Source organism: Chrysochloris asiatica, unplaced genomic scaffold (assembly GCF_000296735.1).
Source record: "Chrysochloris asiatica unplaced genomic scaffold, ChrAsi1.0 scaffold00051, whole genome shotgun sequence".
In the NCBI taxonomy this organism is placed as follows: Eukaryota; Metazoa; Chordata; class Mammalia; order Afrosoricida; family Chrysochloridae; genus Chrysochloris; species Chrysochloris asiatica.
The window spans coordinates 6,356,977-6,371,995 of record NW_006408569.1 but is presented as its reverse complement, the minus strand read 5'-3'; the positions used below and the strand labels follow the sequence as shown (position 1 = coordinate 6,371,995).

The 15,019-nt window shown below is 48.7% G+C and overlaps 1 protein-coding gene across 1 annotated transcript in view; it reads left to right on the top strand.

Moving 5' to 3' along the window:
• BCORL1 (BCL6 corepressor-like 1) overlaps nt 1-15,019 on the top strand; it is a 61,917-nt gene extending 46,898 nt beyond the window's left edge. The window contains exons 9-12 of the mRNA XM_006862833.1: nt 640-785; nt 9,907-9,984; nt 11,014-11,167; nt 14,737-15,019. Coding sequence (XP_006862895.1) covers nt 640-785; nt 9,907-9,984; nt 11,014-11,167; nt 14,737-15,019 — 661 coding nt within the window. The remainder of the gene's footprint in view (nt 1-639; nt 786-9,906; nt 9,985-11,013; nt 11,168-14,736) is intronic.

Genomic DNA, 15,019 nt, shown 5'->3' with positions numbered 1-15,019 from the left:
AGAAAGATGAGGCTTTCTACTCCCGTAAAGATTTACACCCTCGGAAACCCTATACAGGGTCGCTATGGGTCGGAACCGACTCGATGGCACATAACAACAGCAACAACATCTTAAAGCAGTTGAACCCATTCTCCTGTGCTCAGTCAGAGAGGGCTTGCTTCTTGAGCAAAATAGAGGCATGAACTGCATTCCAAGTAGGAAGGCCTGGGCCAAGGGATGCAAACTCTGCTTGGCCACTGCCTGGTGTGTGGAACTGCTTTACTCATCTCTGCTCCTGGTTCCTTAAGTTCAAACCCGCTCTCCACAACCCGCAGCATCTGCTTGAACTCTGTTCTTGGTCAAAGACCCATTGTGTTCAAAACCGCCATGGAGCTATATTGTACTCTGAAGATGCCTCCAAAGGTGGCCAAGAGCCAGAGGAGTGGAGGGAGGAAAAAGAGGCCTAGAGAGAAGAGAAAGATGTGGGGAGATGGCAGTTGGGGGACAAGGCTAGAGGTGGTTCCCTGCCCTAAGTCTTACCCACCTTACACTGGGGTCACCCTGGGCGTCTCCCTTTTCTCGGATGAAGAGGTGGCCTGGAGCATAGACTCTCGGTTCCCACTTGGTCCCTGCTGTCCTCACCTCATATCACCTCTGCAGGCCTGTTCATGATGCGGTGGTAAACGACAACCTGGAGACCATCTGGCTCTTGCTGTCCTATGGGGCTGATCCCACTCTGGCCACCTATTCGGGCCAGACAGCCATGAAGCTGGCCAGCAGCGACACCATGAAGCGCTTCCTCAGTGGTAAGCATGACCCAGACTTGAAGCCTCCAGCCTTGGAACTGTTGGCTGATTCCTGCACACCTGGAAAGGGGATGGTCTTGATCTCCTTCCAGTCTGAGATGGTCCCCACAAGGGCTATCTCTTTGCATGCTTTCCTTCTAGTTCCTCAGAAATATCTATGCACTTTAAAAAACCCCAAGGTCTACTTCCTCTTTATCCCCTTGCTGTGAGTGTCCACATGGGCCCTGGTCCCCCATGGGGATGAATTTCATAGCTTAGTCTCTGAAAGAGGCCTCCTGGTGGGATTAACCCCATAACTGCTTTTGCATGAGATGTGAGTTACAAAGAAGTGGGACTTAGCGTTTTGCTTTTGGATTTGCACTTTCTCCTGGTTTATGATCAAAAGGAAGCCTCTCGGAGATCTCTCCCGAAGCTCTGTTCCTCACTGCCCTTGCTGTGGTAACGTCCACTTCCCTCTACATCCCAGCATCCCTCTTCTCACCCTTGGCTTCTCTTCCTCCCTCACCTACCTCCTTTGGAAACGTGTGTGGTGCTCAGGCCCATGGCAAGGGTCACAAGCCAACATGCATTTATTTTCTCATTAGTGGACAGCAGCTGTTTGTCTGCAGTTAGATAGCTCTACTGAGTTGTGCAGGGGGGAGGAGGGGAGGAGGGGAGTCTAGTTTGGGCATGCTCAGTAGGAATCTCCTCAGACTTGACCTCCGAATTGAAAAAAAAAAAAGTTTCCTTTGTGACATCACAGCTTGGCCCTTGCTCTAGCAGTTACTTCTGACTGCCTGCGCATAACGGAGCAGCTGGGAGAGGACTCTCTGGTCTTCCTTAGAAGGTTCATGGTGGATGGAAGCCTCCAGAATAGGGAGCTATCACCACTAAGGATTTGGACCAAACTATTCCCTCCTCCCACTAGGGTTTTAGCCTCAGTTTGTCCCAAGCCCACACTCCTCAGAGATAAAGTTCTGGGCTCCCAACCAGGGCTCATTTGTTTATCGAACAAAGGTTAATAACTAAGTAGCTGAGGACGGAGGAAGAAAGAGAAAGCCATCAGAACTAGAGGTCTTAATGGAAGGAGGACCAGACTCCAAGTGCCGTCTGTATACTCATAAAAGCTGAGAAGGAGCGATGGAGGTGGCTGAGGGGCAGGGTTTGTCTCCTGTTCAGCCCGCCCTTCATCCAGTTTCGCTCTAATCAAGTAAGCCCTGGAGGTGCATGTACAGCCCTCAGGCCCTCAGAGCCTGGCCCAGCCTCTCCCTCGCCTGGTCCTTTTCCCACCTGCACATTCCTAGGCTTGTGTCCTTGCAGGGCGGAGCTGCTGTGGGGTGCCCAGATAGTCATTTTTGTCCTGTGCCACTTGTGGTCCCATCACTGGGGTAGGTAGATGGAGTGTGCACAACTCATGGCCCCCCCCACACATACCAGACACATATCCACACTCCCTGATAGTCATACACATATCGTTACCTACACTTGACTTGGTTCCCAGGAAATTTTGGCAAAAGTGAATATCCAGAGCATCTCACTTAGACAAAGGCTCTGGGTTTTGAAAAAATGGTCTAATTCATGTGGCCCTTTGGGCTAAAGATCACTGTCGTGCAGTCCTGGGACTCTTTGGGGCCCAGATAAAGTGACTTCTGAACATGTTAGTTAGCAAGCTGATGAACTCTTTTCTTCCGTGTTCCCGTCTCCAAAATCCCTAAGGAGTTTGAAGGTGGAAACCATTTTAAGTAGTTAAAAAATTACACACAAACACTTTTTTTTCTGTCTTCTCCTTATTTCTGTTAACTCATCCCAACTACTAGTGTGCTCTTTGATGCCTCTTTAACCAACTCAAATGCCAGTCTGTGCCACAGAATAAAGAGAAGCCAAAAAACTCATTTCTGTTGAATCAGTTCCAACTCATGGTGTGCCAGAGTAGAGCTGCGCACCAGAGGGTTGTCAATGGCTAATATTTTTGGAAGTGAATCACCAGGCCCCTTCCTTTTTAGGTACTTCTGGATGCACTTGAATGTAAGCCTTTGAGTTAGCAGTCGAGCACTTAGCTGTTTGCACCACTCGGGGACTCCAGAATAAAGAGAAGATGTTTCTTAATTCTTGTACTTCGCATGAAGCTGTAGTTTCATTTGGTGCCTGAATAGGCTGTTATAGACTGAACCCCCTCTTTTCCAAGCAAGTATTAACGGCAGAGGAGTCCCAAGGTGGTGCAAATGGTTCAAACACTCAGCTACCAATCGAAAGGTTGGAGGGTAGCGTCCACCTCGAGGCCCGTTGGAAGAAAGGAGTGGTGATTCTCTGAAAAATCGGCCATTGAAAACCATATGGAGCCTAGTTCTACTCTGACACACATGGAGTTGTCATGAGTCAGAGGTGGCAACTGGTTTGTGTTTTGTTTTGTTTTGATTAAAGGCAGAGCTCTGGCTGGCTGTTAGGGGAAAGTGTAGCAAGTTAGACCTTGCCTGAGCTTCAGGGCCTCAGCCAGCTCTGGGGAGCGGGACTGGAGCCCAAAGGATGTATTGTGGGATGCAGGGCCAGTACACTGGGATTGTTTTTGGATGCCTTAAACCAATGATTTCCCTCTGTCTTATCCCTGCCCTGCCAGTCTCAACATATGTGCACACGCACACACACAAATCTCAAAGAGCCAGTGGGATAGCGACCACAAGGAACATGTTGGGGATATCTTCCTCCACCACCCCACCTCTCCAGCAAGCCCTACACATGGACATACTTGTGTGGGCTTCTGGGTGGTGGTTTTGTTTTTCAACCTGGCCTGTCTGGCTGAGGTACTTAAAATTTTTTTTTTGCTTTTCATCCCTGAGCATTTGCCTGACCAGACCCTCCATAGATTAATGGTCCTCTTCCTCCCCTAGTGGCGATCCCACTGGGTGGAAAATGAAGGCGAGGCCTTGTGGGGTTCAAAGGGCTCCATTTTCTGCAGGCAGAGCAGGTGAGCAGGCACATAGGCCTGGGCCTGGGCCTGGGCCTGGGCCTGCTGTCCTGGCTTTGTGCAAGGCCCCTGTTTGGGAAGAGTCTTTTGGAAATCAAATCTTCTTTTTAAAAACACATAGCAATGTCTGAGTTTCCAGATACCCTTTTCTAAAGCAGAAGATGCTGGTAATTCATGCAGCTTGTAAATGTGGATTTTTAAGATACTAGGTTTGCTTAAAGTGAGGCCATTTCTCCTGTGATTATAAAGGATGGAACGGCTTTCCTTCATTTGTTCATTCATTCATTCATTCATTTATCCATTCAGTTACCAAGCGTTTAGTGAGCATCTGTTAGATCCAAAGGAACCCTGGTGGCACCATGGATTAAGCATTAGGCTGCTAACCACAAGTTCAGTTGCTCAAACCCCCCAGTCGCTTCCATAAAGATTGACAGTCTCGGAAACCCTATAGAGAAGTTCTATTGTGCCCTATAGGGTCACTGTGAGTCCAGATGGACTCGATGGTAGTGAGTTTGCTTTGGGGTTTTGTTACAGTCCTGGGCTATGTGGAATATGGAGACCAGACAGTAACCCCTTTCAACCTCACCCTCACTCTCGGGGCTTGGAGCACCCAACATCCAGCCAGCCCCTCGGAGCAGCCTTTGAAAGGCCTCTCCCTTGGGCTGAATTACAACTGGACTCCTGGTGTGGCACTGTAGGATCAGCACTGGACTGGGAACCACAAGGTGGGCAGTTGAAAGCCACCAGCTGCTCCTCGGAAACCCTATACAGGATCCCTATGAGTCGGAACGTACTCGATGGCACTTAACAACAACAATAACATACTTAGCCAAAAGGAGACTTCCTCCTCGTGTATGTGGGGGGTGGGGGGGAAGGGGCAGAGTGGAGAATGTAGGGTGAGGATGAGTTGCTGTAGTTTACTTTGAGGCGTCCAAGGAAGTACCATGACTGCTTTTCCTCCACTGATGAAAGGGTTGGTTACCAATTTACCCCCGAACCACAGGGGTTTGTTTTGCCTGTCTAAGACCTCTGCCATGTGACACCATGTCCAAGAGGACTTCTGGTTTCTTTCTTCTCGTACATCCCTCAGCTGATGACTTACTTGGGTGGGACCCTAGGAAGTAAAGAACATTGTGACTGCAGGGGGCCGGCCGGGGCACTGATGCTCACATAGAGGTGAAGAGATTCTGTGTCCACGGTGACTCCCTGAGGGAACTTCTTTGTCAGACGTTTGTGATTAAGGTAAAAATCACCATTTTCAAGCAAACATTCATTGAGTGCGTTCTCAGTGCTGTGTGGGGTGTAGTTCCATACCTTTTGAATCTCTGGAAGGAAACCTCATGCCCAATAAGTTGTGACCTCTTCTCGCCCCCTTGTCTCAGCCCCTGGAAACCACTGCTTTCTGTCTCTTTGCAGTAGTCCATTCTCTGTACCTCATAGGAGTTGGGTGATCAGGGAGCATTTATTCCTTTGTGACTAACTCCCTTCGCTCAGCATGTTTTCAAGGCCCGCTCACGTTGTAGTGGGTAAATCAATCAGTATGTGATTCCTGGTTGAGGCTGGATCATATTCCATTGTTGGGCAAACCCCATTTTGTGTATCTGTTCACCCATTAGTGGGCATTTGGGCTGGTTTCTACTTTTAGGCTACTACAAATTTGCCGTTGTGAACACGGTGTTCATGTAGTTAGTTTTTCAGTAATTCTTTTACTTTCTCTTGGCCACATAGCTCAGAGTAGACTTTCTGGGTTATATGGTAGTTCTCTGTTGAACAATTTGAGGAACAGCAAAACTGGTTTCTCCAGTGGCTGCACCATTGGACATTTCCACAAGCAGTATATGAGGATTTCTGTTTCTCCACTTTCCCACCAACACTTGTCTTGCTATTGTCCGTCTTGTTTATTATAGCCAACCTAGTAGGCATGAAAGGAATCCTGGGAGCATAGTGGATTATGTGTTGGGCAGCTAACCACAAGGTCAGCAGTTCAAATCTACCAGCAGCTCCTCAGGAGAAAGATGAGGCTTTCTGCTCCCATAAAGGCTCACAGCCTTGGAAACCGTATACAGGGTCACTATGACTCAGAACTGACTAGGCGGTACACAATCCCCCACCCCACCCCCCACCAGTGGGCATGAAGTGGTATCTCATTATGGTATGTTGTGGTTGCTAAGTGCTGTTGAGTCAGTTCTGACCCATAGCAACCCTGTATAGGGGTTTCAAGGAGTGGCTGGCTGGTGAGCTTGAACCACCAACCTTGAGGATCAAATCGACCTTGCGGTCAGTCCAGTGCATTAACCCGCAGCACCACACCAGGACTCCCATGATGGTGTAGGCTTTGTTTTTTCTTAAATTGTTATGTTTTATGGTAAAATAGAACTAACAGAATTTGCCTTTAAACCATGTATAATAAGTGTACAGTTCAGTGGCGGCCATCACCACAACCTAGTTCCCGAACTTCTTCTTCACCTCCAAACAGAAACTCTGTACCCATTCAGCAATAACTCCCCATCCTCCTCTCCCGCAGCCCTTAGTCCCCTCTAATCTGCTTTCTGGGTCTCTGGATTTCCTGTTGTCGATATTTCATATTCATGAATTCTTATGATAGTTATCCTTTGGTGACTGACTTATGTGGCTCGGCATGATGTTTTCAAGGTCCACCCATACTGTTGCATGTATGAGGATTCCATTTCTCTTATGGCATGGCTGAGTAATCTTCCGGTGCATGTATGGACTGAATTTTGTCTATCCATTCATCCACTGCTGGACACTTGGGTTGTTTCCACTTTGTGGCTGTTGTGAATAGTACTGCAATGGACATTGGTGTATACAAGAAACTGTTTAACTCCCTGCTTTCAAGTCTTTGGGGGAGATGCCTAGGAGTGACATTTGCTAGGCCAGTGGTACTTTCTGAAGGTCAGAGTAAGAAAGGACTTAGGGGCTTGAGCAAGGAGGAGGGGAATGTGTGAAAGTGGAGCAAAGGAAAGTCAGTGTCCATCCTGAGTGTTGTTCGTGAACATGTATGAGAACATGGGGATTGAAGCTGCGACATCAAGCAAATCCTGGCGCTCCTCCTGTGTGCTTCTTCATGGCCCTGCTACACCGTTAGCATCTTTGCTCATGCCAGTTAGCATTCAGCTGTCTCAAAAAGGCAAATGCACCTGCAAGCGACCAAGAGTTGCAAACAGTGAAGAGAGTTAAGGGAATGTGCTGGGGAGCTCTAAGGTGATTCCTTGAGAGGAGCCCCAAGAATGTGGTGAACTAGAGCTGCCCTGTGAGGAAATCTCCCTGGGACCTCTGAAGGGAATGACAATCATTTGAATGTGTATGTTGCAGCACGGCTGCTTAAGCAAATAGCACACTTTCTTTCTTCTCCCCCTTCCCTCCCTCTCTCCCTCCCTCCCCTCCTTCTCATCTTCTTCCATTCCCATGTATTTATTAAGCTCTTACCATGTGACAGGTGCTGAGCTTAGGTGCCAGGGAGACACCGATGAGCAACAGAGAGATGGGACCCACTGTTTGGGAGCGAACAAACTCATTCCTTTATCTCCCATGACACCTAGCACAGGGCTAGAGCCAGCGAGTAGACATGTACCTAACTTGCATTTGCTTCTGGAAGAAACTGCCTCCAACTCTCTAAGTGGTACAGGTTACATACAGCAGAACACAGAAGCTGGCAGTATGACCTCAGAGGTGGAGCTTGGGTTTTCTTTGCTTTTCTTTTTTTCATGGAATGCACAAAAGACCTAACCTACACTACTGAAGTTTTTCCAGTCTGGGTGCTCAGCTATTGCGTTGAAAGCTTCTCTCTAGCTGTCTTTTCTTACCAGGAGAAACCCTTCATCTTCTAGAAGGTTGCTATGAAATGAGTTCTTTCAGCAGCTCGACACAGCTGATAGATATTCTTGTCGCTAGGATGTGTGCCCCCAAGGGAAGCTATATTGGGGTGCCACAGCGCTTTCAATTGGTGGAAACTAGTTCCACCTCCTGTAACAGTAACTGCCAACTTCCTCCTGGGATTGAGTGTTCAGTGGGCACCCTGGCCTCACCGGTGCCCTTTGGACTTTCCCCTATCCTATTGGTGCCATTCGAGAGCTGGGGACAGCTAAGTCAGCAGCACCTCACAGGTGACACAGTTGGATTTGCCAGGAAAATCAGTGGGCCCTTCTGCTCACATGAGGCCGTGAGGTGAAACGGCTCCACTAGATGGCGCTGAGCCAAGAAACAAGGAGGCTAATGAAGTCTGACCTCAGCTCAAGTAAGCAAAAGTGTTTTCTGTTATTTTTTTCTTGTGTTCAAGTACACATTACAAAATTTACCATTGCAAGCCTCTTAAAAGTGTACAGTTGAGTGGCATTTCGTACATTCACAGTGTTGTGCAACCTTCACCTCTATCTAGGCCCAGAAGTTGTCATCACCCCTAAAGGAAACCACGTGCCCAGTAAGCAGTCACTTTCCATTTCCCCCTGCACCCAGCCTCTGGCAACCACCAGCCTACTTCCTGGCTCTATGGATTTACCTGTTCTGAAAATTCCACTTAGTGTAATGTGTTCAAGGTTCAGCCAGCATGTTTGGGTCCTTTATTCCTTTTTATGGCTTATATCCCGTTGTATGTATAGACTGCGTTTTGCTTTCTCATCATGTGTTCACGGACACGTGAGTCCATTGTTTCCACCTTTGGGCTACTGTGAGTAGTAAGTTCTGCAGTGAGCATTGCTGTACAAGTTTGGATTTGAACATCTGCTTTTGGTTCTTTGGGGTCTATACCTAGGGGTAGAAGTGAAAAGTTTCTATGAGGATAAAGCTGACCATTTCCCCCAGGGTTGTCAAAAGTGACACTGAAGGAAATACCCATACTTAACACTTACTTCAAGGAGCTCTGGTAACGTAGTGGTTGCAAATCGGGCTGCTTATCTCACGGTCAGCAGCTGGAAACTACCAGCTGTTCTGCGGGAGAAAGAGGGGGCTTTTTGCTCCCGTAAAGATTTATAGCCTCGGAAACCCTGTGCAGGGTTGCTATGAGTCGGAACCGACTCCAAGGCACATAACAACAACAACATACTTTGGAGGTTAATGGAGGTTAATGCGGGTTAATGTGCTGGACTGCAAGGTCAGTTTGAACCGCAAGGTCAGTGGTTCAAGCTCACCAGCCACTCCTTGGAAACCTTACACAGGGTTGCTATGGGTCAGAACCAACTCACAACAATAACATACTTACTTTTAGGAGCCCTGGGGGCACTGTAGGATAAGTACTGGACTGCTAATCATAAGCCACTCCGTGGGTGAAAGAAGAGGCTTTGTGCTCCTATAAAGATTTATGGCCTTGGAAACCCTGTGCAGTTCAAACCCACAGGCTGCTCCACCAGAGAAAGACAATGCTGTCTACTCCCATAAGCCTTACAGTCTTGGAAAACGTACATAGGGTCTCTAGGGGTCCGAATCAACTCGATGGTAGGAGGTATATTGTTGTTGTTGTTAAGTGCCATCAGGTCGGTTCTGACCCATAGCGATCCTGTATAGGGCTTCCGAGGAACAACTGGTGGGCTTGAAACCGCCGACCTTGCAGTTCAAACTGACTTTACAGTCCAGCGCATTAACCCTCAGTGCCACACCAGGACTCCAGTGGTGGGTATATTGAAGTTTAAATGGGAGAGTTCGCGGGTGGAGATATGAGTACTGGATTCAGCTAATGGACTAGGCCTAGGATTTTGCTAGCAAGTCCTTCCCTATCGCACTGAAAGCAGGGGGCACAGACCGAACTGCCTTTGAACAGTCAAGAGAAGCCACTTGGTGGGGACTGGTGAATTGGAGAGAGTACGTATCACCTGTCCCTTCAGCCAACTTTTGACATGCAGGAATTTGGATGCAGTATTATCTGATATTTTTTCTAGAAAAGTAGGAAATCTGGATTCTTATGTATAACCTCCCAATTTTAAAATGTAGGGATTTAATGAAAGTTTTTGGTTTTAAAATACCGGCCAAATCCCCAATGGGCGAGATTTGACTCCCAGCTACTGGCTTACAACCTCTGGTTGAGAGCAGGAAGCATCTCTCTGGCCACTCCAGGCCCCTCATGGTCCTTCCTTCCCTTCGCCCACTCTCCTGGCCCCACATGCCAATGTTGCTGCTAGAGTTCTCCTCCAGCTCATCTTCTGGGTCTCATGGCTTCTCTTCCTTCATCAGATCACCTCTCAGATCTCCAGGGCCGGACAGAGGGTGACCCTGGACTCTCCTGGGACTTTTACAGCAGTTCTGTGTTGGGTAAGCTTTAAGTGGTTTTCTTCCAACCCTTGACTGTGTGGCTCAAATGTGGGATTTGGTTTGGGTTTTACTGATCCTTCGCAAAAAGACAGGACGAACCCAGTAGAGTTTTATCCCTTCTTCACCTGTTGTTAGCTTTCTTTTAGTCACAACCTTAGCCCATCCTTTCCCCATAGGCAGAACTCACTGGCCTACACCAAGAGATTCAACACTGATTGGCCAAAGCTATCCCTCAATAGCCTTCTACCGCTCCACACTTTTGGGGGCTTTTTGACTTCGTACTTTTAAGTTTCTTTCTTCTCCCTTGCTTTGTCACTTCATCTGGTGACACGCGAGAAGGACCAGATCTGGTGGCTCTGCCCCTGCGATGCACACTGAATTTGTGAGGTAGCTGCTATCTCCTGGGCCTTGAGCCTCTAGCTCAAGTTGTACTTTCGAGGAAGAGCAGCATGACTTTATGGATGGTAGTCACCTCGCATTTGTCCCATTGGGCCAGAGGTTGAAGACTGAGGGAAGCACCTGCCTCGCAGCTTGGGGAAAGCTAGGGAAGAAGGTTGGGGTAGAATGAAATAGGTCACAACCAAACATGTGGCTGAGGAAGGAAACCATCTGAGATCCTTCCAGGCTCCTAAGGAATCCCAGCAGGCACTAGGGGAGTTTGGGAAGGCTTCAGCAAGCAGAGGGCAGGATTTTTACCTGGCTCTTGACACTCATAAGATCTCGTTGGGCTCCAATCTTCAACAGCTGTGAACAGCTAATCCGTCATGTCCCCGTGCATGTTCCAATTAGAGGAGGGAGGAGTCTAGTGAACCTCTGGCTACAAAATAGCTTTCTTCCAAGACTAGAACTTTCACACGCCCCTCCCAAGGATGTGAGCCATGGAAGCAGTAAGAACTTGACCCTGACCAAGGGTCTGTAGGCTTGTTGTTTGTCGTCTCCCAGTCACTGCCCTGCATACCCCTTTATGTCGTAACATTTCTTCAGTTTTGTCAGCAAAGTCTAAACTCCCGATGTGCTCTCTCCTTACAGAGGAAAAAGACGGGTTTGCCTGTGACCTCCTGCACAATCCTCCTGGGAGCTCCGATCAAGAAGGAGATGATGTGGAAGAGGATGATTTCATGTTTGAACTCTCAGACAAGCCTCTTCTCCCATGCTACAACCTCCAAGTGTCAGTGTCCCGCGGGTAAGTGTCTAAGAAATCTACAGGGACAAAGCACCGAGATCCTGGCAACCCCTGGCCCGCCTCCCAAGGAAGGGTGGAGTGCTCCAGGCGGAAGCTGAAGACCCAGAGAAGGAGCACAGGCGCATAGGAAGCTCATCTATGACAAAGACCAGCATGACTTCCTGCCCGGATTACTTATGTTCACAAAAGAGTCTGTGGGCTCTAGGCCGACTGACTGTATAGCATTTCCTGGACCGGAAATGAAGATTCACTCTCAGGGTTTTTTTGTTTTTTGTTATGTGTTGTTCCGGGTCGGAATCGACTCGATGGCATGGGGGTTAGTTTTGGTTTTGGTTCCTGGGTATAAGAAATGAGCTGGAAGATATTTGGACTGATGAACTATTAGACTCTTTGGAACATTTTTGTGGTTTCTGGGGACAGTCAGACAGAATATTTAAGATTGAAATTCTTGGAAAAGCTGGGACATATGGTTCCCATAGCTGGGGGGGCCACTCAGGTGTTTAAGTCATCACAGCTTGGTATCTTCATGTTGGCAAGATGGTGGCATCTGCTGTGGTCTCCGCTCACCATGTCTGTTGTAACAGGGATCACCCATTTTCAGGGACTCTATACTTGGCACTTCATATGAAACGAACCCAGTTTCAGTTCCATTTGTGGTTCTTCTCGTATGATCGGTGTGGGGGGACACGCTGGTGAAGAGAATGTCAGCATGGATTGGCCTTTTGTTCTTAGCTTCATTAGTAAGTATTGTCTTCTTACCTCCATCTTCGCCTATTTCAAATACCTTTGCACACAATTGTAGGAAGGATGATTCTCTGATATCTAGTGGAAAAGGTATCGGATCCTCTTTTTTTTTTTTTTTTTTTTAAGTGAAATGTCCTGAAGGGCACATGATGTGGGGTGGAAATATGGGTTAGGAACCATTCAGATGAGACCTCAGTTTACACCTCGGACCACTAGACAAAGGTTTCTTTGCATCCCTTACCCCAGGGCCTGATACGAGTAAAAATAGCCCATATGATGACACTCGTAGGAGTCAAGTTTCAGGGCTTTTGGTCCTTATTCTTCTGGGCATAAGCTGATCCCTGTGGGCAGGGGAGGGCCTCTGGGCTATAGTATTGCACAGTTAATTAATTCCTCCAAAGTATTCAGCATCGCCTTCTCTGAAACCAGATCTTGGGCCCCGGGCAGTAAAAGGGTCAGGGCAGTCTGCTTTAGGCACAGGCAGCACTCAGGGCAACCAGGGGCTGGTGTGCCACCCAGCAAGCAAGCACGGTTTTAGTGGAGAGGATTGGCAAAGCTGGTTTGCAGGTTTTCCTGACAACGACAGTAAATTCTGAAGCTGCTCTCCCCCACAGCTGTGGCATGATGGGAAAATTTATGTTCTTCAAGGGGGGAGCAAGGGGGGGGCTAGGAGTGTAGAATGATGGCTCTGAGACCCTGTGGGGTTCAGAAGTACCTTCTGAATCATCAAAGCAAGGCTGCGTTCTCATCATCCATATTTTTGTTCCAGGATTTTATCTTTTCTTTTTTTGAAAATGATAGTCCAAATAGATGGCATTGATGGTCCCTTTCAGAACACTCTATTCCCTGATTATTTGAGATGACAGAGGTTGCTGTCATTTGGGAGAAATAGTGCATTTTAAGGAGAAGGATTGTGGGTCTGAGTAGAAGTTTTAGGTGCTGTACAGAGAGTTTGGTTCCATAAACATGTCTTGAGCAGCTGCATCAGGTCAAACCCAGATGACCAAACCACAACTCTGGCCTTTAAAGACTCCACAACAGTCTGGTGGAGGAGCCAGAGCAGCACACAATTAACTAGAATCAAAAACAAAATGTTCTACGGAGACTTATTAGGAAACGAACACATGCTCATTGTAAAAAGCAGTTCAAAACAGTGTTGTCTGAAACCAAAAAGCCCCACTTCACCCCAAGCCCTGATTGCATCCTGGTCGATAGGGGCTCTGTTACCCTTGCAGCAGGGTCTCAGGTGCCAGGAGACCATAGAAGATGGGATGAGCAATCTCTCACATTGGGAGGAGGCTTCACTGGTGGTATGACAACTGACCTGGGCCCAAAAGGAGAGAAAAGTGGAGGGCATGGCATGAGCAAAGGCACTGGGGCCCTCGAGTGCCTGGTATATTCTGAAAGTAGTGGGTGGTGTTGGGTCAAATGGCTGGCACTTGGTGAGGTGAGGGGTACAGTGTACGTGTGTGTTACAGAGTGGAGATTGGGCTGACGAGGTCAAATGGAGTCACACTTAGAAGGTCTTGTTTCATATCAGGCTAAAGAATCTGGAGTTTTTTGGAGGTACTGGGGAGCCACTGAAAGCTGTGGAGGGAGAGAGGAAGAAGGTCAGATTTTGTTTGTAGAAAACTAATAGTAACAGAGAGGATCTGATGAGGAGAGGTGGGGGATGCAGAAGAGTAAGTGTTAGCTGAGGGAACCAGTTTAAAGACTGATCCAACAGAGTCCAGGCCAGAGGTGGTGGCAGCAGGGACTCGGGCAGGAGGGAAACCCTGTAAATGAAGCAGGAGGAAGGAGGGGGGGGGGAGGGAGGTAGCATTTCTCCATCACCCCCTTCCTGGTTTACCAGAGCTAGAGTTTGGCCCCTGACCGGCCTCCCCAGTACCCCTGCTAGCTGTCCCCAGGCTGCTGCCCAGTTGGGTACACTCAGCAAAGTCGGCCTGTAATGTGAGCTTGGGCAGAAATGATGGTGCCGCCGCCGCCACCCGAGAAAAAACTTGTCTAATGCATTCCAGAGCCAAAGAGAAATGCCTTTTGGATTACCCGCAATTTAGGCCTTTCTCCACGGCTCCCCTCAGCTGGGGAAGACCCGGAGAACCAGAAGGCATGGGAAATAGGAGTGAGAAGAGGGAAGGGGGAGCAGCGGGGTGGCAGCAGATGGTCAATCCCAGGTCACCGGGTACTGGCGACATCTTGGGGAAGTGGGGAAGAGTTGTGGGTTCTGGGAAAGCTCGCATTTCCTTCCCACCCCCTGTCTTTGGAGCAGGTCAGGCATAAGTTGAGTGATAGCCATTTTGGCAAAAGCTGGGCCAGGCATTGGAGGGGACAGGAGAAAATACAGCAAAGACACCCAAGGACGAGTCCTGGTGATGCCGTGGTCAAAGCGCTCCACTGCTAACTGAAAGGCTGGTGGGTCAAACCTGCCAGCTGCTCTGCAGGACAAAGATGGGGTCCTCTGCCCCCATAAAGACTGCCCTATGCTCTGGTAGCATAGTGGTTACCAATCGGACTGCGAACCTCAGGGTCAGCAGTTCGAAACTACCAGCCGTTCCGCGGGAGAAACATGAGGCTTTCTGCTCCCGTAAAGATACACAGCCTCGGAAACCCTGTACGGGGTCGCCATGGGTTGGAACTGACTCCGCGGCACATAACCACCACCATGGAGTGGTTCTACTCTCTATAGGGTCGCCGTGAGTCTGAATTGACTGGATTGGCAGTGGGTGTGGTTCAGGGGTGGGAGATGGAGATGCGTGGCCAGACTAGCATCATGGCCCAGTGGGTTCAAGCCCAGGGGCCCTAACTCCTATTCTTGCCTTTTCTAGGCCCTGCAACTGGTTCCTCTTTACAGATGTTCTGAAGAGGCTGAAGCTGTCCTCAAGGATCTTTCAGGCTCGATTCCCGCACTTTGAAATCGCCACCTTGCCCAAGGCAGAATTCTACGGGCAGGTAGCTTCGAGTCAGCTGCTGACCCCTGCAGAGAGACCTGGAGGCCTGGATGACAGATCCCTGGCAGGCTCCTCTGAGACTGTGGAGCTGGTGCGGTATGAGCCCGAGCTGCTCAGGCTGCTAGGGTCTGAGGTGGAATTCCAGTCCTGGAGCAGTTGA